The 27,493-nt window shown below is 43.4% G+C and overlaps 1 protein-coding gene across 3 annotated transcripts in view; it reads left to right on the top strand.

The window, feature by feature from the left end:
• Nucleotides 1-27,493, top strand: part of STAT5B (signal transducer and activator of transcription 5B) — a 67,434-nt gene that overhangs the window by 28,668 nt on the left and 11,273 nt on the right. For 2 of the 3 annotated variants that reach the window (XM_070483279.1, XM_070483278.1), the window contains exons 2-12: nt 14,638-14,775; nt 17,937-18,093; nt 19,226-19,315; nt 20,456-20,630; nt 23,372-23,502; nt 23,777-23,928; nt 24,416-24,571; nt 24,969-25,148; nt 25,525-25,612; nt 25,691-25,813; nt 26,640-26,732. In XM_070483279.1, coding sequence (XP_070339380.1) covers nt 14,648-14,775; nt 17,937-18,093; nt 19,226-19,315; nt 20,456-20,630; nt 23,372-23,502; nt 23,777-23,928; nt 24,416-24,571; nt 24,969-25,148; nt 25,525-25,612; nt 25,691-25,813; nt 26,640-26,732 — 1,473 coding nt within the window. In that variant the 5' untranslated portion in view covers nt 14,638-14,647. Of the gene's footprint in view, nt 1-14,637; nt 14,776-17,936; nt 18,094-19,225; nt 19,316-20,455; nt 20,631-23,371; nt 23,503-23,776; nt 23,929-24,415; nt 24,572-24,968; nt 25,149-25,524; nt 25,613-25,690; nt 25,814-26,639; nt 26,733-27,493 lie in introns of those variants that run through there. The other variant, XM_070483280.1, reaches the window with a different exon arrangement.

Genomic DNA, 27,493 nt, shown 5'->3' with positions numbered 1-27,493 from the left:
CAAACTTGTCTCACTGTTTATGGAATGGTACAACTGTGATTATAGTTACCTTGATTAGCACCAATGATGAGTCAAAACGTCCGTCACAGTTTCTATAAAGTATGATTCAGTTCCATTATTCCTGTAATAAGGATTCAAGTTAATGACTTCCACAGTGTTAAAAATAACATCTCAAAGGAAATCACTAACCTACCATCCATTTCCCCCAATTTAGCTTCTTTTGGTAACATGGAGGTCTACCACAATTGTATTTTTTTTAACATACAATTATTGAATATCTACCGTGTACCGAGTACTGTGTTGAGGAAATCAAAATGAAGGAGACATGGTTCCTGCCCTGGGATAACTTACAGTCTGGTAGTTGAATGACAGATAACTCAAAATTGCTTGGGTTCTTATGCCCAGAGTGTAGGGTAAATTCTAATTCTAGAGAGGTAAAGCATTCCATTGTTTAAAAATGAGATGATCAAAATGATAAAAGGCATAGGATACAAGTATTGTGTTGATTCTCTTTTTAGCTAAAGGTGTTAAAGATTGTATGAGGCACCTTTCTTAGGAGTATGGACTTCCCAGGTGTCCTTGTCCCAAGTTTTCCCTTGACATGTTGCACAAACTGTTAAATTCAGAAGTTGTCTTCCACATGGAGTAACTGCTTCTTAGTGGCTTAGCTTGGTGAATGATCTACTAACATTCAACTAATATTTAACGTACACTGTGCATAGTAACAGTTCTTTCTACATTTGTCATATTAATGTTTATCAATTATTGCAGGAATTTATCATTTACACGTTGTCTGTAACTTCATATGCACATCAGTATTAGGTAAGCTGATGTTCACTTATTCATAAAATGTGAACACTTATCCAATGACAACTGACTTCAGTATCCTTTACTATCCAATCTTACCCACTAGGATATCTCACAAGTTGTTTTCTCATTTGTAGCAATGCTATTGTCCCTTTAATGAGAAATGTTTTCTGTCTGCAACAAACCTGAGTTTAGGATGATCCCTGGTAAATGTCGGTGATGGATAATAGTGTATCTACTAGAAACCCAACAAGGAATTTTGGAACAAATATAACAAATGTAACCACTCTGCCTCTTATAGGAAATGTCACAGTGTTAATTCTGACCACAAGTGGTCAGGATCTAGGTTTTGGCCTCTTGGAAAGTTACCCACCCCCAGAGCGGTTCTCGTTATTCTCCTCCCACTCCCTTTTACAACCTAACGCTTTTAGATGATTTCTGATTGATTTAGGGGAATGAAGATGAGCCAGCAAACCCCTAATATGTCTTCCTTTGGTTGTGTTGGAAGGTTTGCCATCTTGACGTTCTCTGACCTTTAGGGTAGGGAATCCCATTTAAAGCATTTTTGGATTGTCAAATAATTTTTTGTATATATTTGTGAGTTGCATTTTGTGTTAATTCACTCTGAAGCTTGTATCATAAAGCAGTCTTAAACCACAAGTAGCACTGTCATGAAAAACTCGTTTGGTTACGTGAGGGTTTGTTAGTCAGTAAAGCACTGGGGGCAGGAGCGTGCTCCTGAAGGGGACAGCCTAGGTGCTAATCCCAGCTCCTTTGCTTACTTTCTGCGGGCTTTGGGCAAATTTCCTAACTCTGAAGCTTGTTTGTTCATCTATAGAATGGGGATAGTTATCGTACTGCCTCATAGGTTTGTCATGAGGTTAAATGAGGGCGCATATAAAGTGCACCAACAGTGCATGACGTAGTGAGAGCTCCTTGAATGGCATTATTACTATTATCACCATTACTGTTACTGCTAGTACTCTCTTTCTCCTTTTCTGTGCTAATTCCTCTGCTGTTATTTAAGGTTGGGTGATTAAGTATAGGAAAGGCTTGGAAATGTAATCATTTGTTTTGTTTCCAACATGAAAGTTTCTAGTGTGGGTAGCAGTAATTTAGCTTCTATAACAAACTATTAAGTTTTTCCTTGAACCCCAAACTGTCTTCGTTTCAAAGGAGGTTGTCTCAGAGAGGGTTACATACTCTCCATCATCAAAGCCTAGAATCTTTAGAACAAGAGCTTGTCTCACAAAAAGCTTCGTGTCTCTGTTGCCACCACAACCTGAAACTAACGAGTTAGAAACCACATAGCCCCATGACTTGCTGTAGGAGCCCTTCCGAAGGACCCATCACATTTTCTTGTAAGTTGTGTATAGATAGCTAAGCGAGGAACTGATCTGGCTGAGAAAACTTCAAAAGTCTTCATTTTTCCTTTCTTCTCCTTCACTTTTATACTCAAAGGCATCTAATTCTGTTACCTCTAGGAAGTTTGAATACCTAGATGCTTGCTTAAAGATGTCTATGCAAGAATGCTGTGTTGTTTCTTTGTGTCTTCACTATTATTCTATAACTATTTGGAGTTACTACCTAAAGAAGATTTAAAATTATATTTTCTGTCCTCTTTCCCTTTTTATTAGTTGTACAGTCTTTTCTCCTTGTCTAATCTAAGAAACTATATATTCATTATATACCTGCTTCTACTGATTGTCGGCATTGAACCCAGCCAGTGCCTTAGCAAGTTGGATGACTGATCTCAATGTAGTTTGAGAAAAGTAAAGCTAAAGATTTATTTTTAAAGATTTTTGTTTTTTCCTTTTTCTCCCCAAAGCCCCCCGGTACATAGTTGTGTATTCTTCGTTGTGGGTTCCTCTAGTTGTGGCATGTGGGACGCTGCCTCAACGTGGTCTGATGAGCAGTGCCATGTCCGCGCCCAGGATTCGAACTAACGAAACACTGGGCCGCCTGCAGCGGAGCGCGCGAACTTAACCACTCGGCCACGGGGCCAGCCCCTAAAGATTTATTTTTATATCCAACTCAACTAGGGCCCTTATATGTTGTCACATTTATTATAGCCAAAATACCATTTTATTTTTAGGTGGAGACTTCTGGAGCATTAGTGTAAAATCTGTGATTGTTCCAGTCCTGTCCTTTTCTTCATATTTAAGTCCACATTGAATCTGGTCGTTTTAACACAGTTCCATTGCTGTGTAAGAATGTAGCTCCATGTGCTCTTATTGTCTTTCGTTTAGTCAAGTGAGACACTTTGTATTGCATAGATTCTAAGTCTCACATTTGCTTTGTTTTTCTTTGGAGCTTTACTGGAAACCAAAAGCTATTGCGTACTAGCTGCAGAAGCAGGAGGGGAAGTTGGCAAGAATTAACTGCTTTCTGTTTGGTCTGTCTGAGGCAGCTGACCTTTTGGAAGGAAATCGCTGCTCTTTGCTTCTTCCTGTAACAGTTCAGCCTGTGAAAGAACACATACACAGAAGGCTTCTGCCGTTATCCTGGCTGATGTCTTGGGGCATAAGCTGTTAGTTAGGAGGTGGGCCTGTTTCAGTGCGCCTGTTGTGTGTTGTAGCAACACTCGGGTTCACGGTGCTGAGTTGTATGTAACTATCCCAGAGACGTATGGCGAGAGAGAATCTGCTTCCAGAAAAAGTAGTTTGTTTTAAAAAAAGTAGGTGTATTTTATTGGAAAGTCCCAGTGTTGGTGCTGTGGTAAACATGGACAATTAGTTTGTGCACAATTTTAATTCATCTTAATATTGAACGTCCTGATAGCGATATTGCTTCTTATACTGGGTAACCTTTTCTCCTGACAGGCCAAACATTTTGATTTTCTAAGACATGAGCTCTTATTTGCATGGGTTAGCATTAGAATTAGCTTCTTAACACAGCTGCTCCCCATTGTTGGGCCCACCTTTTCCGCGGGACTTGTTTTACTTCAGCACAGTGAGTATCATACCCCACACATGGCGTTATCTTCAGACAGCTGCGCCCGGGCTTCGCAGATGGAATACCGTCCGGCAAGCAGACAAAGGCACCAGCCGATGAGGCAGTTCTCTCTCAAAAGAGAAGATTGTAGTCTTCCATTGTTTTAACCAAAACACGTTTAGGTTCATTTTTATTTTGTTTTTTGAAGGGATTTATATTCGAGTGACTTAAGCAAAGATGAAGTAGATTATGATTATTCGTAAATGCAGAGAACACGGCTACCTAAAAAGAGGGGGCAAAATACCATATTCTTCTGCATTTAGTTTGGGTTCGGTGGGTAAGTGTGCTTTTCCAAAGGATTATTGGTCGTTTTCCTAGACTTACTGTTGGCGGTAAAGGTCATTGGGTGAGCGTTAGCGTCGATGTCCATAAAAAGTGTAGAGAGGAGCCTGGGAGAGTTATCTCAGCGCTTCCTTAGCAAGAGTGCCCTACCGTCTTCTTTTCTGTTCTTGGAAACTGTTCTGATCTGTTCAAGCTTCCTAGATAGTGAAGGATCCTAGGGGGAGGAAACCAAACCTTGCCTTGGCTTTAGGTATAGGTTCTTGGCACAAATAAGTTGCTATCAACAAAAAAACAGGAAGATTTCCCCCCCAGTTCTGTTGGCCTTTGAATAGGAGCAAAGTTAGGAACCAATGGCTAAGGCTTTCTGGGGTCTGATCTTGTAAGTATAGCCTTCTGGAGGCCTTGAGCTGTTACCCTTGAGCTGTTGAGGGCGTTCACCTAGGCGTTGTGCTCAGGTGCGTCATTAGGGGTAAGGGAAGTGCAGTCTGGGGGAAGGAGTTCTTGCACTGCTCCGAGTGGTTTGCTGTGTATTTTACTCTATTTACACTTGGTACAAGTCTGCAGGGCCAGTTGCTTTGTCCTATCAAAGAGGAAAAAAGAGCCAAATATGAATCTAAGTGTATATTATTTCTTGTCTTGAAATATGACTTTACCAAATATTCTTTTTTTTTTTCTATTTTCCGCATTACCTTCAGAAATCACAGTAAAACCTCCTAAATTCAAACTTCACTACCTCTGGGCTCAGTCATCTTCAAACTGGTCTACGTTCTAGTTTACCTTTTTTTTTCTTTTGGTATTCTAAACTTTTTGGTATGAACATTTTCAAACATAGGCAAAGAGAGAATAGTATATAATGAATTTCCATAGATTCGTCACTCAAGTGAAAAAATTACCAAAATTTTGCTAATCTTTTTTCATCCACTATCGACATAATACACTTTTTTATTTCTTCTGGACTTCAAAAAAAATGCTTCAAAATATATTTTTGTGCCATTTATTTTTATACTACTTCTAAAAGAAGAGTTTTTTAAAACAAAAGAATAATATGAATATCTATCAATAGATGTTAACATACAAATTAATCTTAACTTTTTTTTTTTTTTGAGGAAAATTAGCCCTGAGGTAACTGCTGCCAATCCTCCTCTTTTCGCTGAGGAAGACTGTCCCTGAGCTAACATCTGTGCCCATCTTCCTCTACTTTTTTTTTTTTATATATGTGGGATACCTGCCACAGCATGGCTTGCCAAGCCGTGCCATGTCCACACCTGGAATCTGAACCGGTGAACCCCATGCCACCAAAGCAGAACGTGCGAACTTAACCTCTGCACCACCAGGCTGGCCCAAAATTTTTTTATAATTCTGAATTTTTACTGTTTCATGTCCTACTTAAATCAAGACTACCTAATTTGTAAGAAAGTGCCTTAACCTGGATACTGTTGTGTTGGGAAATATTTCTTCCTATGTCTTTTGCATGTCTCTGTATGCTTGCTTCCTGTGGGATAGTCCGTGGTACCAAGTGCCCATGATTATTAAATTTATATTTCAAGTTTTACATTTTAAGCAAAATTTAATCAAAAAACTTTAGACCCAGCCCTGATGGCCTAGTGGTTACGTTCAGCATGCTCCGCTTTGGCAGCCCAGGTTCGGTTCCGAGTTTCAAAACCACCACTTGTCTGTCAGTTGTCATGCAGTGGTGGCAGCTCACACAGAAGAACTAGAAGGACTTCACACAACTATGCACTGGGGCTTTGGGGAGAAAAAAAAAAAGAGGAAGATTGCCAACAGATATTAGCTCAGGGGTGAATCTTTCCCAGCAAAAAAACTTTACAAAAAAGTGTACCAGAACTCCACCTAAATGCAACAACTGTTTATGGTTCTCCTTGACCTTTCTCTGATATTTGTCCTCGAGCATGCATACTGTGTACACTTCTTATTTAACATTCTTCTGTTTATCCTTTAAAAAAATGTGTTACATGGCTGTATATTTCAACATAACCTTTATATTTCATTTAAATTGTTGTACAGTATTCCATCAGATTACTATTTTATAGTTTAACCATTCTCCTGTTTTGGACATTTAGGTTATTTCCAGTTTCTCACTATTGTGTAGGGTGCTGTCTTAACCAGGTTATCCCTGGGAGCTGACCTATGCAAGGTGCTCTTCAAATCAAATTTTGCTGAGTGGAAACTTAATATTGTAATTCTCAGTGGTAAGAGGGAGGCTGTGAACTTTAGTGAGGAAAATATTGGCAACACTTGTAGATTTATGAATAAATCTCATTTTTTTTTTTTAACTTCAGAAAAAGAGGGAAGGAATTACCTTTCATCTAAATGGTACAGAAACTCAGTATATTGTAGTGGCTGAGGAATTTTTATTTCCTAAACTAAAGAATTCAAACTGGGTGAGAGACACATTCTAAGATGAGTTGGTCTTGATTAACAGGATAAAAATGGGTACGGATAGAAACCTTCCTTGGAAGTTCTGAGGCTAACATAGGGCTGTATGGCAGCCTGAGATCATTTCTTACTTCTCTGTAATGCAGATGATCGTTATTTGTAGGCTACAGCAAATGTTTTTAGTTATCTTTATCTGGAAAATAGTGTTGATGTAGCTTCTTCCCAGATGGGTTGTTCAAGTTGCTTCATGGATTTCCACACAGAGATAAGGATAATGCACGTGCATTCAAGCTGTGGGCCAGTGTGGCACGAGGGAGCCCGAGTTGTGTGATGGCATCCTACCAGCGGCAGTGCAAAGTCTGAGAAATCCATATTGTGGTGTACTGCCAGGGACAGTTTCAAGATGAGAGTCAAACCTTGACTCTCATTGCTTTTTTTTTTGTATTTTATTTTTGCCCTTAATTTTGATTTTGAAAAAATTTTAAATTACTGAAAAGTTGAAAGAATTTAACATTGAATGTTCATATACATACACTGCCCAGATTGACCAGTTGTTACCCATTGTTACATTTCTTTATCACCCTCCTTACAGCCGCCCCCCCTCCCCTTTGAAAGTAAGTTGCAGACATCATGATCTTTTACTCTTAAATACTCGAGTATGTATCTACTAAGAAAAAGAGCATTCTCCTATATAAGCTCAGTGCTGTTATCACTCTCAAGAAATTTAACATTGATACAATAATATCCAATATATAGGCCGTATTTAAATTTAACTTTAAAAATTTAATTTTTAATTGTCCCAGTAATGTCCTTTAGAGCTGTGCTTTTTAAAAAAAATTGTGTTCTAGTTGTTGTGTCTCTTTAGTCTCCTGTAATCTAGAACAGTTCCACGTTTTTCTGTCTTCTATATGAGTCTCACTATTTGGATTTGTCTGTTTCTTCGTGAGTAGAGGTAAAACATTTAGTTTGTGTATTCTTTTCAGTGTGTCACATCTGGAGGCATGTAATGTCAGTTTGTTCCGTGATTGGGGATTTTTAATTAACTTGGTTGAGGTGTTGTCCCCCAGCCTTTTGCACTGAAAATGTACCTTTTCCCCTTTGTGAATAATAAGTAATATGTGAGGTCATGCATTGAGACTGTGTGAATATCCTGTTCCGAACAGTATTACCTAAGGCTTTTAGCTGCTGTGGTGTTCCCTGTCTGAGTCTACTCTCTTTATTTTGAGATTGTGTGTTTTTGGCCAAGACATCTTGTGTTTTTTTTGGCCAAGATATCTTATATTTAGGTGAGAGGTTTAAATATATGATAACCCACTAATTAGGACTTGGTCTTAGAGTCAGTTCCTCCCTTTCCCTTCATCGCTCTCTCTGCCCTTCTTCCCTCTCTCTCCCTTCTTCCCTCCCGTTCCCCTCTCTACCTTCCCTCCCTCCCCCCTCCTTTCTTCCCTCCCTCCCTCTCCTTCCCTCCTTCCCTCTCTCTCTACCTTCCCTCCCTCCCTCTACCTTCCCTCCCTCCTTCTCTCTCTACCTTCCCTTCCTCCTTCCTTTCCCTCCCTCCCTCCTTCTCTCTCCTTTTCTCTCTCTCTTCTTCCCAAAGTAATGTGTAATGATTTGGCTGACATAAATGACATAAAGATTTAGGACTGGTTGTCTTCCCAGAACATTATCATCTCTGTGTTGCCTGGGCACATTTTTCCTTGTTTGTTTCTTTGTAAGCCAAATACTTTTATTTTTTCTGTTCTCTTCCCATCTGTTTAGTAATCTGATTTTGTTAGAGAATTGCCTTCCTGATTGCTTATAAAGTAGTGTTTAGAAATGTATTTTTAAAGAGCAGATGGCTCTGGTATTGACCTACTTCTAGATGGGATAGTTTTATTCTAACCTTCTTACTTGATGTTAGGACAATTTTAATATGGACAAAGTCTGAATTCTTTATTACTACTATTGAATATTTTTCTGTCCTTCCAAGTTCCTACTACTAGGTAGCTGCTTCCACGGAATACATGTAATGCCGTGGGTGTTGACAGTAAAGCAGTCACCATAACCAGGGAACTTGCTCTGTGTATCCTATCCAAGGTCCTTCAGTCATTCAGTGCTGATCTGGTTAACAGTTTTGAATCCTGGTTCGTTATCCTTCTCAGATCAGTAGCAATGTTTATACACCTTCTGTTTCATCTGCCAACTAGCCCAAGCCTTTGCCCAAATCAGAGCCTCACAATATTAGTTTTCTTACTCTAATTTCTTATTCTTTTTCTTTCTTTAAATTATGAAATATAACAAACATACAGAAAAGTACAGAAAATAATATGACAGACGACTCGAAGTCCTCAGGACAAAGGCAGCATGGTGCAGTGGTAGAAATACAGGCTCTGGGGCCAGACTGCCCAGGTGCAGCCCCAATGGTGCCCCTCAGCAGTGTGGGACCGAGGGCAAAGATTTCACCCCATAAAGAAACCTATACTCATTAACAGCCACTCCCCATTATTCCAGCCCTTGACAACCACCAATCTACTTTATTTTTATGGGTTTGCCTATTTTGGACGTTTCATATAAAGGGAATTTACAACATGTGGCCTTGTGTCTGGTTTCTTTCCCTTAGCATAATGTTGGTCAAGGTTCATCCATATTATAGCATGTATCAGCACTTCATTCATTTTTATGTCTGAATAATATTCCATTTTATTTTTCCATTCATGTCCATATTATTCATTCGTCTGTTGATGGACATTTGGGTTGTTTCCACTTTTTGGCTCTTATGAATAGTGTTGCTATGAACATTTGTGTACAGATTTTTGCAGACATTTGTTTTCAGTTATACTAGGCATATACCTAGGAGTGGAACTGCTGGATCATATAGTAACTACATGTTTAAACTTGTGAAGAACTGTCAGGTTGTTTTCCAAAGTTGTTACACCATTTTACAATCCTGTTTAATTTGCTGAGCCTCAATTGCCCCATCTATAAAGTGAGGATAATAGGAGGGCCTGCCTCCTAGGGTTTTTGTGAGAACTAAATGAGTAGATTCATAAAAACACTTATTGTTATAAATAACGTAATAAGTGTTCAATAAATGATAGTAAATGATAAATCTGGATGGTGGATAATAATACTAATGTTATTTGAATTCATTTTTCAATCGTATTTCTGAAATTTATTTTAATTTATTAGATGAATCAAAATGTTTGGTGCTAAGAATTCATTCCTGCATGACTAGGAGTCAGATATGTCCTTGAAAGGAGTAGGAAAAGGCACAGTTCCCTGCTGGCTTAGCCTTCTCTGTCAGAAAAGCACACCTGAATGGATGTGCTCTTCCCTTTTTTTGGAGTTTAGCATACTTATGCGGTCCTGCTCTTGTTACACCGCCCTTCAGGATTCTTGATTCTCCCATTCTTCTTTCATTCAGAGGTGAGAAAACAGCCCTCCCAGTGGCTCTCCACCATGGCCAGCCGTCAGTTCTCACCTACAGAAGTCCTGGCGCCAGTGAAATTGAGTAAGAAATGGGAATACTGTCTCTTAAAAGGCAGATAAAGTTTATGCTGCAGGATTTTGGTCCAGGAGAGGGATGGCAAGAGCTCTTTGTAGAGGATTGACTTTGGAAAGGTAGATTATTGAAGTGCGTTAAAATTGGAGATGGGGAGAAGGAAGCCACCTTTGTAAGTTTAAGGTTGTAAAAAGTCAGAATAATGCTGAGCACTTGCCATGAGCCAAGCACTGTTTTCAGCATTGACACATACTCCTTCATTCTTACAGCAACCCCCTGAGGGATGCGTGAGGTGTTATTCCCATTTTACAGATAAGGAACTGAGGCACAGAGCGGGTTAAGAGGTTAAACCTTTTGTAGAACTCTATTTAGGTTAGTTCCCCATTATCTCCAGAACTTTAACCACATCTAAAGACCTTAGCCCTTGGGTGGGATGGTGAATAGGAATTATCAAGTGCTTTCAACCATACACATGAATCCAGCAAACCAAATCCCTGCACACATTTTAACCTCCCACCCCCTCCAAGCTGGAATTCTTTCTCTCAGTCGAGGCTTATGTGTTGGGAGCCGTCTGTTGTCACGTACTCCATACTTCTCTTCCCCTACAGTTTAGCTATGGCATGACCTTGGCCACAAGGTTCTGGAATTCTTCAGGGAGAGAGATGTTTTCTTTGCAAAAATTTATATTTTACTTTTAAAAGGGAAAGCATCAAGGGCCAGCCCCAGTGGCCTAGTGGTTAAGTTTGGCACACCTTCTTTGGTGGCCCAGGTTTGGTTCCCAGGCATGGACCCACACCACTTGTTTGTCATTGGCCATGCTGTGGCAGCAGCTCACATCCAAAAAAAGAGGAAGATTGACAGTGGATGTTAGCTCAGGGCGAATCTTCCTCAGCCAAAATAAAAAACGGGGTGTGAGGGGAAGCCTCTAATAAAAAGGTATTTATTATTTAGACAAAATTATCCCTAAATCCCACCCACTCATATCGTTTATTTATGTTAGTGGACATTCATTTTGTGATTTTTCTTTAACTTGTAACATTATGAGCTATTAGACTTTGAAACCTTTTTTAAACAAGTGCCTAAGGGTCCACTTTATTTGGAACTCCTAGGATATATCCAGATATATGAGGTCGATGTAGATACCTCATGCTTTTTAGAAAGTACCCTATTCTGCATCCAAGGCTGGTTCAGGTTGTTTGGAATGTTTATGAACACGAAGAGTGCAACTAAGCAGAGCTCAGAGAGTTCTCGTCTTTGGCTAAGAATCAGATTGTGAATCCGTTTCCCAGTCTTTAGAGAAGCCCCTGTGATGATTTACCAAAGATAGAAACCACTTCCCTTGTCAGAACAGCACGCACTGAAGGTGGAGCTGCCTGGAAATAAGCAGAAGAGGGCGTGTGTGGAGGACAGCGGGGCAGGCGGGCCCTTGCGTGTGTGGAGCAGCGTTTGATGGCCGGATAAAGCCTGGTGAGAAGGGACAGGGAGTCCGCTTACACCAGGTGTGGGCGTAGCGTGGTAATGGGTGTGAAGAGCATTGACAGGTATGAAGAAAAGCACTGCTTGGATTCTAGGTTTGTTAATGCAGTGTGGGGAAGAGGTTTCTCAACTGCATATTTTAAATCGTTACATGATAATCTCAATAAGTCGTCTCATATTCCATGTGTATATAACCCTTAGTTAAAAAGCAAAATAAAAATGATTCTGTACTAGTTAGTGTACTTTTATTTTACATTTTTAACTAGTAGTAGGCAAAATCTACTTTCCAGCTCTATCAGAGCATTTTTACGTAGTGAAATTAAAGTATATTTATCAAAATAAGGTGTTTACCCCCTTATATTTACCAGCTATTATTCTTCAAATGGCATTTTATAAAAAACTATTGTGGGCCAGCTCGGTGGCATAGTGGTTAAGTTCGCACGTTCCGCTTCTCAGCGTCCTGGGGTTCGCCAGTTTAGATCCCGGGTGCGGACACAGCACTGCTTGGCAAAAGCCATGCTGTGGTAGGCATCCCACATATAAAGCAGAGGAAGATGGGCATGGATGTTAGCTCAGGGCCAGTCTTCCTCAGCGAAAAGAGGAGGATTGGCAGTAGTTAGCTCAGGGCTAATCTTCCTCAAAAAAATAAAAACTATTATGACATGTTCATATTTAGAACTGTAAAAAATATTCTGACAAGTTCTCAGAGCTCAACATTCCACTCTTTTGTAAAAACTAAGAACTAATATAAAACTTAAGACAAAATAAATAGTGTGACATTTATATAGTACCCCTACATATGTGGCATATCACTATAGTATTTCTTTCTTAAAACAATAATAGACTCCTGTAATGTGCTCAGCCAGTAGGATATGTGAAATATTTACCAAGTATTTGGTATATATTTATTCACTCAGCCAATATTCATTGACTACTCGCCATGGCAAGCCACTGTACTAGGCACCAGGAACGCAGTGGTGAGTGCCTGTGCTCCCTTCATTGACTCTTCTCAGAGTTCAGTAGGGAAGAGAGACAAGAACAAATTAACAAAAAGTAAAAGGAAAAATTACAAATTGTGGCATATGTTATTAAGCATCAAATAGACCATTATTAATATAGACTGTCCAAATTATAAAATGTTTTGTTTTCTTGCCTTTGTATTTCAGAGTGATATTTTCTTCCATAATAATTTTAAAAAGAGTTGATAGATTCAAACAAATTGTGTATATACATTTATTTATGCAACAAAAGAAATTTACTGAATGCTCATGTGCCATGCACCATTCCAGCCCCAAGAAAAAGAGCTGGGAACAAAACAAAGCCATTTTGTTCATGGTGATTTCACCCTAGTGAGAAGTCAGTAAACAAATATATGATAAATGTCAGGAAGTAATAAATGAGATGAAGCAAAATATAAAGAGGACAGAGAGTGACCAGAATATTATTTTATTTGGGTGGGCTGAGAAGGAGTCTCTGAGGAGATAAACGGTTTCTCAGCGTTTTCCTTCTTTTGTCTCTTGAGTCAATTCAGTTAATGAATTCAGGATGCAAGATAATTTTTGTGTCCCTTGGTATTGTTCACATATTCATTTAGAGAGCTATGGTGGGGTCCTTCTTCTTTCCAATTCCTTACCACTAAAAGGGATTAATACCCGAATTCTTTCCTTCCTCCTTTTATCATTCTTCCATACACTTAAATGCCTAAGCACCTTCATCCATTCATCCATCTCTTTACCTTTTATCTGAAAAACATGCTTTGACATCTGTTCCAGTTTTCCAGAATCTTAGTATGTGATTAATTTGATTAAAAATTATACAGTTAAATGTCTTCCAGATTTTTTATTGTAACATGGAATTCCTTTTGGAGGGAGCTCTTTTATCCAAGTCTTTCTCCTAGTAAACTCTCAGCCATTGAAATTTGATGTCTTGGGTGATCTTACAGTGATCCCAACCTTAATGCCCAAAGCTCTAAATAAAATTGTACACCGCTGAAGTGTTCTATAGCATTGCGCAAGTCTGAAATAGGTAGCTGGCACCCACCCCGCGCTTGATTGTTGGCTAACTGACTTGTGCCATAAATAGCTCAGTGTTATGCGATCGGACAACTACAACCAACAGAGGAGGGATTTTTGTTTCCTAATACACATGTGTCGTCTCTGGTATTCAGCAAAATCAAGGTCTAACGCGCTAGACCCTAACTGTAACATAGTTCTTAGGAGAATTGTGCAAATCAGTAGCCAAATCCTTTTAGATAGCATTCAAGATAGCCCTGCCTTATACCAAATTCCACGTTATGGATCATACTGTTAGACCAAGATTCAGTTTTAGTCCCCTCTGGGTACATGAAAATATTGTTGCTGCCACGATCTGGTTAATCCTACAGAGTTTCTACCATAGGAATTAGAAATCCTCAGGCGAGTCTGAGAAGGCATCACGGTCGTTTTATAAACCCATGTTTCTGAATGCAAGAGCCTGTTTTAAAAACCTACCCACTATTGGAATACAATGGTTCTTGTTTCTAACTCTTAGCTGGAATGTATTGTTTTTATGTCTAAAAGATTTTTGAGTGCTATAATTTAACAGAACATTGCTTCTTAAATTCCTTAGCAGTAACTCAGAAGGTGAACTTTGGGGTATTTTTCCAGATAAATCTGTGCCCTCTATGTGCAAAGCCTTGCTGCTTAGGAAACTAGTTAGAACACATAGAATTCAATCCATGTTTTAGATATTTTCACTTTTCTTTTACTGGGTCTTTTTCAAGATGGCAGTATGTTTATTGCATTTCTATATAGTCAAAAATACCACATCTAAAACAACTGATTTTTAAAAAAATCTCTGTGCTGATTGTCATTATTGTTGAAATGCTGCTTACTGTTGCTTCAAGTTTGGAACAAGAGTAAAGAATACGTCGATGATATCAGAGCTGTAGGCCGCTCTTCCCCAGTGCTGGTTTTGCACTTTTGCTTACAGGACTTCAGTACATTTTATAGTCAGACCTTCCTAGACCCAGTTATAGACCTTTCCACGGCCGCACTGAATGTTTGCATTTTGAAAACATTTTAAAGCTGAAATTCAGTTCAAGAATACTGATCTTTAGTTTACCAGAAGAACTTAAAAGCATTTGTGTCTAGCTTTTATACTCTAGTGGATTTAAAAGGGGAAGGAAAAAAATCCACCCCAAACCACTGATTGTTTGACAGATTGTGAACCATGGCCGTGTGGATACAAGCCCAGCAGCTCCAAGGCGAAGCCCTTCATCAGATGCAGGCGTTGTATGGTCAGCATTTCCCCATTGAGGTGCGGCATTACTTATCCCAGTGGATTGAAAGCCAAGCTTGGTAAGTGAACAGGGTTTTTTCTATCATATTTTATGAAGCACAAGCATATTAAAGTTTGATTGGAAAGATAATATGATGGAGACTTTAAAAGTTGTACATTTAAAAAAAATATGTGACCCATGAAAATATATTTAACCCCATCTTAGATTTTACGGAGATGGAATAACTCAGGATTTTTACAATGGGACTTGTTGCTTTTAATCGTAAATTCTGGCTAAAAGCTTTGGAATATTGCTGCTGATCAAAAACAGTTAACAAATATATTTTGAGTGCCTGTACAGTGCCTAGCTGTGTTGTAGGCAGCAAAGTTCATATGAAAAAATTAAAGCCTTTGTCTACAAAGAATTTAGTGCTTAGTGGGGCAGATAAGCTATGCGTATGCATATAATTTAATAAAATGTATTGTTGACACATTTAACGATGGAGACATTGACGTTTTTTAATTTGCATAACATACACATAAAGACTAAAAGACAGTACACCAAAATATTAACAATAATTACGTCTTGGTGGCAGATTTAACAAGCATGTTTATTTTTCTTATTTTCCAAATTACTATTTATATACTCAGGAGGGAAATTGTTTTTAAATTCTTTTAGAATTAGTACAATGCAGTAGACTGACAATAAAGCTTTTTCGTAGACAACGTTATTGCACACGGGCAGCGGGCTGTCACTGCTCTGCTCAGGGCCTGGGAGTGTGTTGGCTGGTTATGTATGTTACGTCTGGTTACAGTCTGATCTGACATGTTCCCCAGATACCTCAGGCCTCCACCCTTGTGGCCGGGGGCTCCTCTTGGACAGAGCCAGCAAGAAGCCAGCGTGTCTGCTACCGTTTGAGGAGGGCTGTGTGCCTCTCTGCTGTGTTACCTTGGAATAATTGCAATCATGTGTCAGTAGCAGATTTCTGTTCAGAAACTAGCGAGCACCAAAGGAAAGCAATTTTCTAGGCAATTACCAAAATCTCAGCCTCGTGCAATTAAGTGAGGAAAAAAGGAGCTAAATGTGAGCATGTCACCTGCACCTTGCTTAGTGCTTTTCCATTTCCTTTTCATTTTCTTGTCCGTTTTAATGATTTGGAGGGTTCAGAAAAACATTAGCAGGAAGTTTCTGTTGGTTTAAAATTCATTTAGATTTCCCATGTACTCTTCTTACTGAACAAATGTGAAAAGACTTGTGTTGATGTTAAGGGAAACCTGAATTTACTTAGTTTTGGTTTTCTTAAGAATATGACGACCTTAATTTAAAAAATCTTCAGTTCTTTATGTTTAAGCTTAGAAAGGCTTTTTTTTTTTTTTAGCAGAAAATTAAGTTTACAAGTACAAGAAGCAGTGCCTGATTTCCATGAGTTTTGCTCAGAGACTGGTTCTTCTCAAGAGTGCGTTCTTTAGATGAGGAGCGTAACTGCCAGTTGAAACAGAGGTGCAGGGCTGCTTCACTCTTTCCAGGCTTTTATCTAATACATAACGTTTACGTATTTAAAATTTGGCTTTCTCTGCTGCCTTCTCGAAGTGCCTATTTGAGCATATTATTTGATGAAGTACGTTATCAGTGTTTCGGTCAACCTGTTCGGGCCTCCACTTGAAGTGAGTTGCTGACTGACTTCAGGGGTTTAGAGATGACAGAGCTTTTAGCTTCCACCAGACCTCCTCTTTGGCTGCAGACCCGGTCAGCCGTAATTGAATGTTATTTCGATCTGACAGCTCTTTGGTTTCTTCAGTGAGCCGAGTTAAGTAATTTAGCACTGCCCAATAGCAATTGTTGCCTAAGTTGTTTAAAAAAAGAAAGAGAGTTGGGGGGTGGAGACTAGGAGAAGGAAGGGAGGGAGGGCAGAAGGAGGGGAGGGAGGAAGGGCGCACAGAAGGATGGAAGGATGGAAGGAAGGATGGATGGACAGAAGGATGGGCGAAAGGGAGGAAGGATGGAAGGGAGAACTGGAAGGAGGGAGACCATCCAACCCCTGTGACCAGTTAAATGGATATGAATTAATACAAAGTCCATAGAGCAGTTTCTCTGGTTCATTGAAAGACAAAGTGTTTCCTACAGGTCCCAAATCTACACCTGGTGATATAAATATCTGACTTGTGTAAATACTTGTGGGCATCTTCTGTCTTAGTATCTCATTTCCAGGGCTCCTTAGAAATAGCAATATGGGGCCGGCCCAGTGCTGTAGTGGTTAAGTTCATGAGCTCTGCTTCAGTGGCCTGGGGTTCATGGGTTCAGATCCTGTGTGTGGACCTACACACTGCTCATCAAGCCATGATATGGTGGCATCCCATACTCAAAGTAGAGGAGGATTGACACCGATGTTAGCTCAGGGCCAATCTTCCTCACCAAAAAGAAAGAAAAAGAAAAAGAAAGAAATAGCAATAAATGTTCCTTCACCAGTCTTTACTTAAGAAATATTCTATGTGGGGGGCTGGCCCCATGGCCGAGTGCTTAAGTTCGCGCACTCCGCTGCAGGTGGCCCAGTGTTTCGCTGGCTCGAATCCTGGTTGCGGACATGGCACTGCTCATCAAACCACGCTGAGGCATCATTCCACATGCCACAACTAGAACGACCCACAACGAAGAATATACAACTATGTACTGGGGGGCTTTGGGGAGAAAAAGGAAAAAAAAATTCTTTAAAAAAAATAATCAAGCCAAAAATACACATTAAAAAAAAAAAAGAAATATTCTATGTGAAATTAGTAATACATAGAACTAGTCAAGTCTGGAAAAAACATGTGGAACATTCTTGACCTGGTGCCCCCTTACACTCTTGAGGGGGTAACTATAAAAAGGAAATTATCGGAGTTCTTATTTCCTTCACAGTACACAAAGCAGTTTCCTTTTCCTTTTATTCCTAGAAGCAGATAGCATAAGTGCCAGAGCAAGTCAGGAGGAGGAAGGAGAAAGGGGAGTACATTGTAAAAAGGGAAAAAAGGAAGAAGGAAGAAAGAAAAAAGCTACTGTGCAGTCCACTAAGGTAGTTAGTAGGATTCAGAATAGATGAATGTACGCATCTAGTCAATCTGAATGGGACTGTTTCTGAAAATGTGCAGTGAGCATTATGACGAAGTCAGTGTAGCCAAAGGAGAGGTGTGATGCGTTGAGGCTGCATTTGTCCAGGCTCATGTGCATGTATGTATACATATGTATGTAATTTTTTTCCCCTAGGGACTCAATAGATCTTGATAATCCACAGGAGAACATTAAGGCCACCCAGCTCCTGGAGGGCCTGGTGCAGGAGCTGCAGAAGAAGGCGGAGCACCAAGTGGGGGAAGATGGGTTTTTGCTGAAGATCAAGCTGGGGCACTATGCCACGCAGCTGCAGGTGGGTGTGCTCTGGGCCACACTGCATTCTCGTCCCTAGGAGGGGCCCTTCCTTCGTTCAGTACTTTCTGTAGAGGTTGTCATTCTCTTCTTCAGCTCGGCATTGTTGAGTTCCGTATTATGTGTATCAATTCGTACTGTTTGGTTTTGTGATTGCAGCCACCTTTTTTAACTTTTTATTTGAAAATCGTTTCAAATTTATAGAAATCTCCAAGATTTTGATACACAGAATCTCCACATGTGCCCAGACTGACCTCTTATTAACATTTGCTTTATCATATTCTCTCTCTACACACATTCTTTCATCACATTAGAATAGGTTGCATATACCATGTCCCTTTGCCCCGAATACTTCCAGTGTGTGTTTTCTAACAATATGAACCTTTTCTTACATAGATATGGTATAGTTATCAACTTAAATAAATTTAACATTGATACAACACTTTTAGGTAATCTTATATCTGTATTTTCATTTTGTCATCGTAATAGTGTCCTTTAGGGCATTTTTTTAATGCAATCCAGGATGACATATTGCTTCTAGTTGGCATGTCTCTTTACTCTCCTTTAATATGGAACTGTTTCTGAGCCTTTCTTTGTCTTTCATTACGTTGACATTTTTAAGTAGTTCAGCTCCTCTATTTTTTAAGGATAAAATATACCTCATTTTGGATTTGTGTGATGTTTCCTCATGATTAGATTCAGGTTACATATGCCTGATCAGCGTTCTGAATAAGTGATGTGTCCTTCTCAGGGTGTCACATCTGGAGACATACAACATCCATCTTCCCCTCATTGGTGGCAGTAACTTTCGTTGTCCAGTCAAGGTGGTGTCCAATTTCTTCTCTGATGTGGCCTTTTTGAAATTTATTTATCCTGTTTCCAAGCATGATGCCCTAGTACTTTAGGCAAATTAAGTTGCAAGAAATCAAATAATCTAACCCTTTTACTGTAATTGGCTTTCCTACTGTGTGTGTTTCTTATCCCCATTGGTATCGGAGGAGCGGCATTTCTCATGGTTACAGCATTGTGTCTGCAGGAGTCTCCTCCATCGTAAGATCTCGCGCTGTTCTGAGGTAGGTCAGGCCCATGGCACCGAGTGGAGCAAAGTGATGTCTGCTCTTGGATTCTTTCAGAACACGTATGACCGCTGCCCCATGGAGCTGGTCCGCTGCATCCGCCACATCTTATACAATGAACAGAGGCTGGTCCGAGAAGCCAACAATGTGAGTGTCCTGTGGGTATAGGGGGTGGAGTTGAGAAGTCCTTTCTTGCCCACCTCTCTCTGGACCCACCTTTGTCAGGGTGACTCAGTGTGCATCTGTTGGTATCTCTATAAACAGAGCATTGTCCCAAGGGGCACAAAAGAAATAGAAGATTGATCTTAACTGATTTATAACCTTGATGAGATTGCAACCGCAAAACAAGTGCAAAATAGTTTAACCCCAACTGAATAGTTTTTTGGGTCTTTTTTAAGGTTTTATTTTTCCTTTTTCTCCCCAAAGCCCCCTGGTACATGTTGTGTATTTTTAGTTGTGGGTCCTTCTAGTTGTGGCATGTGGGACGCCGCCTCAGCATGGCTTAGATGAGCGATGCGATGTCCGTGCCCATGATCCGAACTGGCGAAACCCTGGGCCACTGAAGCGGAGCCCGCGAACTTAACCACTTGGCCACAGGGCCAGCCCCCAACTGAATAGTTTTTGAGTAAAGGCATCCTTATATTCCAGTGAGATTACTTAGGAAAGACTTCTGCTTAGCTGCCTCCCAGCCAGGTTTTGAATGACTGGATCAGACCAAATCACTTAAATGGCTGGATCCATAAAGGCTTTGTGGATGCCTCCCTTGTAACTTCATTTTGGAGTCTCCAGGACACCACATGGGAGAGGTTCGGCCTCTTCTCTCTTCCTTTAGTCACAAGAAGGTCTTGATGAGGACACAGAAGATGTGTGTTCACACAGCCTTGTTCCCCACTGTGTCCCTATCACCTGATGGTCAGTCAGTGAATGTGAAATGAGGGGTCATCATCAAAGTAGGAGAACCCAGGTAACTCCTGGGATGTGCTGAGTTCTAGTTTCTCCAAAGAGAATCCAGATGGACCTCGTCTGGGAAACTCTGGTGGAGGGAAGATCTGCAATAAAGTTTCTACTATGCTTCTGTCAGGTCACTTGTTTCTCCTCTTTTCCTACTCTACCCCAGTTCTCACAAATGATGTTTGCAATTCCTCTGACTCAAACTTTAGTTTCTGGGGGTCTCAGTTCAGTTGTAGGTGCTGGCATTGGCTTTTTCTCGAGATTAAGGCCTGAGGCTTTCTCCCATCCTCACTGCCCAGCCCACCGCTGCCTGCACTCTCACCCATCTGTCTCCAGGGTACGTCCCCAGCTGGAAGTCTTGCTGATGCCATGTCCCAGAAACACCTTCAGATCAACCAGACATTTGAGGAGCTGCGACTGGTCACACAGGACACGGAGAACGAACTGAAGAAGCTGCAGCAGACCCAGGAGTACTTCATCATCCAATATCAAGAGAGCCTGCGGATCCAGGGTGAGGCCCTGCGGCGTGGGCAGGGTGTGTCTTGAGGACGGGAGTGAGGGCTAGGAAGCTCAGGTTGGGTTGGAAGAGAACCACTTTTCCATTCAAAGGCATTTCCCTTCCTCTGGAGCGGCAGGGAATCACTTGCATTGAAGACAGTGCTGGGAGGCTGAGGCTTAAGTGGGAAAGACAAGCACCTGCCCTGGAGTGTGGGGTCCCATTCAGGGTGCCGCACCCAGGTGGCTCCTGGTCTGCTGGGGAGGACGTTTCCTCTTGTGAGAAGGGGCAAAGAGTCTAAGTAAACAGTCCCAGATGGTACTTCTGTATATAGTAGGCATTTTATAAATGCTGCTTTACTGAAATGTTAAACTCTCTAAGCAGGGACAGTATAAGGGCCAAGGGACTGTGTTTGTGGTGAAAAACTTTTAATGTTGTTTTGTGCAGTTATTCGGAGAGGCTGTCCTGGGGCAGAGCACACTAATGCACCTCAGTTACACTCTATGGACAAAGGCTCCCCTTCCTGGGGTAAATCCTGCTTGGTACTTGGGTACAGAGAACTTCAGAGTCTGTCTTGAGGCTGTGGAGCACCACCAGCGCCCCCTATTGGCCTTGTAGGAAGTTGGCGGTGTGATGGTTTCCTCTCCCTTCCTCCACCACAGAATCTCAGAGAAGCCTCCATACAAACATACACATAACACATACCGCCTGCTCCTCTGATACCGTGCATTTGGGCTCGATCTTAGAACTGTATTGATACTATTTATTAACTCTGTCTTCCCCAGTAGAATATAAATTCTTTAAGAAGGGACTGTGTCTTTTATCTCTGTGCTCTGAGGCCAGCACATTGCCTGAATCATAGTAGGTGTTGAGTGAATGTTGGTGGGATGGTTCTAGCATGTATTCCGTCTGAATCCACCCCAGATGGACCCCAGAGAAAGGATGACCCTCTTCCTAGATTCGGGAACAGGAGATTTCAGCCTGTTAGTTCTACCCAAGGCTTTGGACTGGTTGCCAGTACTTCTGATCCTATATTTGGTTTTCTGTTTCCTATTTATGAGTTTGGGTTTGGATTCCGGTTTGGGTTTGTGCTCATTATGCAATGTCAGTTCAGTCCCATTTATCCAAGTTCACCCATCAGAAACCCAGACTATTGACCTGTTTGTGCACGGAAAGGCTCAGCTCCCTCCAGTGGAGCAGACAGTTGCCTCGCGTCTGCTGGCATCCTTCCCAGAAGCTTCTGCAAATTGCCAGGAGAGACTAATTGGGTCACTTGCCTGGGGAAGCTGGGCCCAGGTGTTGGGCTCACCACCACCTCCCTGTGGGTGGCAGGATTCCCGAGGCGGCCGTCCAGATTCCTCTGCCATGTTCCATGCCTGGACACTTCTCTTCCTGCTCAGTCCCCTGCGGTGCGATTGGAACCCTGTTTCTCAGTTCTCTTCTGGTTCTGGGCTTTTCCTGGGTGTGCAGAGTTGCTTTAGTCTGTCCCAGCTTGTGCATCCGTGGGGCAGGGCCTACGTCAGTGTGACATGGCCCTCAGAGGCCTGCCAGGAACTTGATCGACCAAGACATGCTGACGCTCACATCTTCTCACGCAGCTGAGTGAGGACACTGGGAGGTTGGAAAGGCTCCTGGCAGAGGTGGTGAGCCCACGTTTAAGACAGTGTTACCGTTGGAGGGAGGGATGGTTTGCAAGCAGGAGACGGTGCACAGGTGGCTTTAGCTGTGGAGATGTTTGACTCCTCCAGCTGGGTTATTGGTACCCAGGTGTCCTGCATCATGCTTTCCACCTCCCTGTGTCTGAAGTTTGTCATAACGGACTTTTTGAAAATGGTGGTGAGGCCGCACTGACCCCCGTTCCTGCCGTTGATGAGATTCCTGTCAGCCCCTGTGGAAGGAATCCGCTCCCTTTCCTGAGAGAATCTTGCTGCTTTTGTGTCCCCAGTGGGCCCTGCACACTCTGTCCCCCTCTCTCGGAGTCTCCCCTCTCTCCTGGCTGGCCGTCTGGCCTCGAGGGGGCCCAGCCTGGACAGACATGTGAGGCCCCTGCCGGCACCTGGAGAGACGCCTTCTTCCCCGAGGAGGGGCTGGTGTGCTCCGGGAAATGGGACGGAGCAGCGGAGCGGGGCCTTCCCGCTGAGGCTTTGCCGTGTGAGGTGGGGCGGGGCAGCTGCCGTCTCCGTCACCCTTTAATGCCGTCCTGTAACCCATTAACCGCGAAGGACTGACTCTCACCCAGAGCTGCACATGCCGGGCATTCTCTTGAGCATTTTCTGGCTCATCGCTTGTTTACTCCTCACAGCACTCACTGAGCAGGTGCTGTGGTTCTCCTGTTTTTCACATGGGGAAACTGAGGCACAGGAGAGCAACGTGCCCGAGATCACCCATCTAGTAAACGGCGAGGGCACACTTCAAACCAGGCAGCGTGGCTCCCATCCAGACCCCCGTGTGGCGTGAGGAGGGCTGGGCAGCCAGCTGGGTGGGCTCGGGTGGGACGGAAGGCCGCAGGGCAGGATTGTCCTCGGCTGTACCCCAAGCTTCTGTCTCCCCACTCCCTGGAGGGGAGCTCAGAGCCGGGAGGCCAGGGAGCGGAGCCCACTCAGCTCTGGGCACCCTTGGCGGCTAGAACCCCAACTTGCCCCTGGTCAGATGTGTCCCCTTGAAGGCCTTGTCTCCAGAACAGGTGTGTGTGGTTCCTCTGGGCTTCTTGCTGGAGGCTGGAGGCCGTGGTCATGGGTATCCTGTCCCTCCTCCAGCTCAGTTTGCCCAGCTGGCCCAGCTGAACCCGCAGGAGCGTCTGAGCCGGGAGACGGCCCTCCAGCAGAAGCAGGTGTCCCTGGAGGCCTGGCTGCAGCGCGAGGCCCAGACGCTGCAGCAGTACCGCGTGGTGAGTGGGGTCTGCGTCCCTCTCCTCCCAGGCCCGGAGGTCCACATCCCGGGCTGTCCAGGGGGCCGGAATGGGGCTAGAGCCAGGAAGAGAGCAGGACCCGGGAGAACAGGAGGCCAGATCTCTCTTTCCTGTGGGGGCATGTGCAGCAGAGCAGGTCTGGGCCGGAGCAAAGCGTGTGCCTGGGGCCTGGTCCCGGGCCCGCCTCCTTAGTGAGGGCCTGCAGGTTGTTGTCTGGGAGCCCAGAAGGGCCTGCTGTCCCCACCTCCCTCAGGAGCTTGCCGAGAAGCACCAGAAGACCCTGCAGCTGCTGCGGAAGCAGCAGACCATCATTCTGGATGACGAACTGATCCAGTGGAAGCGGCGGCAGCAGCTGGCTGGGAATGGAGGGCCCCCCGAGGGCAGCCTGGACGTGCTCCAGTCCTGGTAATGGGTGTGGGGGAGGCAGGCAGGGAGGGCAGGCGGGGCCGGGCAGGGGCTCAATGTGGTGCCACCAGCTGCTTGTTCTGCCTCCTGCATTTTCGTGTGCAGCGGGCTCGCTCTGTCGTGGGACAGGTCTTATTTCACCAGTGGTTCCAGTTCCTCATACAGACTTTGATGCCCCCAGATCACACCGTCTCCCCTGGGAAGGAGTCACTGTGTTGGGGAGCAGGGCAGGGCTGGGTGTGTAGAGTGATGGGCGTGCTGGTGGGGCCCAAATCAGGGCGACTCCTGCTGTGTTTCTCTGTGTCTCCAGAAGGCAGGGCAGGTCTGCTCGCTCAGTGGGTAGAGTGGTGGCTAAGGCATGAGTCTTCCTGGGGAAGGGTGGAGCTGGGTGTTGGGGGTTCTCCCCAGCCTGGGAGCCTCCCACCTCTGGCGTGGGACATGGGGGTGAAGCCATTGTCCTCCCGTTGGCCCTGGGGCTGCTGTGCAGGTGTGAGAAGTTGGCCGAGATCATCTGGCAGAACCGGCAGCAGATCCGCAGAGCTGAGCACCTCTGCCAGCAGCTGCCCATCCCCGGCCCCGTGGAGGAGATGCTGGCCGAGGTCAACGCCACCATCACAGACATCATCTCGGCCCTGGTGACCAGGTGATGGCTGCGTCTTGGCCACACCCAGCCCCCCATGTGGTTGGCCTGGGGGAGGGAGGGGTGCTTTGCAGATGGGAACTCTCGCTTGAGTCCTTGTCTCTCTCTGCCTCACACCCTCAACCCCCTCCGTCCCCAGCTGCTGTGGCCTCTTGGTGTTGACCTTGCCCATTTTCTCTTGTGGACACTACAAGGGCTGCCCTCGTCCCCTGCAGCCCGTGCCAGCTGCTGAGGTCATTTCACTGCCTCCCTCTCGCTATCTCCCCCGACTCTCAGCAGCCTCCCTGGGAACAGGGGCTGCGACATGGGCTCCTAAGTCACCCGCTGAGGCAGCCTCCCCATGCAGAGGGACCAGAGCGCAGTCCCCTGAGGCAGCATCTGGTCACTTGTGTTCCCACAGCACATTCATCATCGAGAAGCAGCCCCCTCAGGTCCTGAAGACCCAGACCAAGTTCGCAGCCACTGTGCGCCTGCTGGTGGGCGGGAAGCTGAACGTGCACATGAACCCCCCCCAGGTGAAGGCCACCATCATCAGTGAGCAGCAGGCCAAGTCACTGCTCAAGAACGAGAACACCCGCAAGTACGTGCCCCTCCCCCCACCCCCTCCTCTTTTCGCGTCCTTGCCATAGAAAGACAAAGATTCTCTAAGAAGCTTTCTGGTCTCAGCTGTTTCAGTGTGGGAACCCCATTAGCCCTTCTGGCCTCTTTGGCTCTCAGACTATAAAGGGGTTTTTCTATGAAGCAGTTATGATTTTGTGTCATTTAATAGGGATACATCCAAGGAAACTTCTTGTGTATTTTATGTATATTTATTTCTTGTATATTTTATGTAACTAACATTTCCTGTAAGTGATCTAAGTTTTTAACAACCTTCTTACGTCCTCTATCCCAAATATGTTTTCTCCCTGTGGGGCTGAGACGCTGTGGGATTAGAGCTGAGTCTCTCTGACTTGCAGTGATTACAGTGGAGAGATCCTGAACAACTGCTGCGTGATGGAGTATCACCAGGCCACCGGCACCCTCAGCGCCCACTTCAGGAACATGGTGAGGATGGGAGAAGAGCAAAGACAAACTTTCCCCCGTTGTTTGAGGGGTTCTTCGTCTTATTTTTCTCCTTTGCAGTCCCTGAAACGAATTAAGAGGTCTGACCGTCGTGGAGCAGAGTCAGTGACAGAAGAGAAATTTACAATCCTGTTTGAATCACAGTTCAGTGTTGGTGGAAATGAGCTGGTTTTTCAAGTCAAGGTAAAGGCCTCCCTCAGTTGTGTGTGTGTGTACGTATGTACATACTTTATGTCACAAAAGAATCGTTTTGATCACATAGTCTCTTCTGTTTGATTATTGATGAACAGAAAGTGAGGAGACCTCCTCCTTAGAACTTAGATTCTTAGATTCTCTTTAAGATACGAACAAATTATAACAAACTGGAATAGTTGGAGATACAGGTGGAGAAGGAATCAAGAGAAATGAGTTTGAGTTACGGTTATAGTTTTAGACATTGGTTACTTGCTATTTTTTCCCAGAAATGTCTCCATACTCTTTCTCTTTTCTCTCTCGTACTCCATGTAGCTTTCAGAAACTTATTCCATCCTTCAGAAGTATCTAAGCAACATCTCTTTTAAAATATGTAAAATTGAGCCCGCCTCTTGATGTAGTGGTTAAGTTTGGCATGCTCTGCTTTGGCAGCCTGGGTTTGTGGATTCGGATCCTGGGCACAGACCTGCACCACTCTTCAGCCATGCTGTGGCAGTGACCTACATACAAAACAGAGGCAAATTGGCACAGACGTTAGCTCAGGATGCTCCTTCCTCAGCAAAAAGAGGAAGATTGGCACAGATGTTAGCTCAGGTTGCATCTTCCTCAGCAAAAATGAATCAATCAAGCAAGCAAAAATTTCTAAGAGTGTGCCAATGTGAAAAGTCATGTTATTCCTGGAGCCTTTCAGATTCTGTACCTGAGGGTGACATTTACTGAAGCTTGAAGGGAGAATGAATGTATTGTGATAGAAAAAAAGGGAAAGGGGAAGAAAGTGTGGCTGTGGACACTGAGCCCTTCTCCTGTGTCTTTCTAGACCCTGTCCCTCCCGGTGGTGGTGATTGTCCATGGCAGCCAGGACAACAACGCAACGGCCACTGTTCTCTGGGACAATGCCTTTGCAGAGCCTGTAAGTGGATTCCTTGGGCCTGCGGGTCTTAAGAACTTGATGTAAACATGAATCTTTTTCATGTGTTATCCCCCAAAAAAGCATAGAAAAAAATGCTGTTTTCCTTAGCAGGAGGCAGAATAAAGAGGATGTGGAAAATGGAAAGAGCATGGCCTTAAAGTCAGGCCAAGGTCTGAATTCAAGCTCCACCGTTTCCTCACTCTGTGACCATGGGAAATTCTCTTTACCTGTCTGAGCTTAAGTTTCCCGGAAGTGTCTGCAACACAGGGATAATAATGCTCCGTGGTGGTGTTAGGAAGATTAAATTAGGTAACGTGGGAAATGCTTGACACATAGTCAATAGTAAATATTATTTTAAATTCTTGGGTGAAACCCTGAATGGAATTTGGGACTCCCAGTTTCCTTTTAGAGGTTAGACCTCTCAGGAAGTTACTTTAGCTTACAAGTTGCTTCCTGTCTTCTTCCTAACAATAAATGAGGGTGACATTTAATGTCTTTTCCAAATTTTAGATTTTGTGATTCATCGCGGGTCTCTCATGAAGAATGAGATGCTTTGTCTAAAGGAGCAAATATGATCCTGTGGGTTTATGCACCCGCATACTATCTGAATACCACTAGTGCGCTGCTTAATGGGCATTTTCTAAACATTTCCCTAGGCGAAATTCTACGTGTTGCGTATTTCCAGTAGAGCTTAGTCCATAAAAGCGTGATAAAAGGGTTATAGTTGTTTATTCAGGACATGAAAGTATGTCCTTCTTGAA

Source organism: Equus asinus, chromosome 13, assembly GCF_041296235.1.
Source record: "Equus asinus isolate D_3611 breed Donkey chromosome 13, EquAss-T2T_v2, whole genome shotgun sequence".
NCBI lineage: Eukaryota > Metazoa > Chordata > Mammalia > Perissodactyla > Equidae > Equus > Equus asinus.
This window is presented reverse-complemented; position numbering and strand designations above follow the sequence as displayed.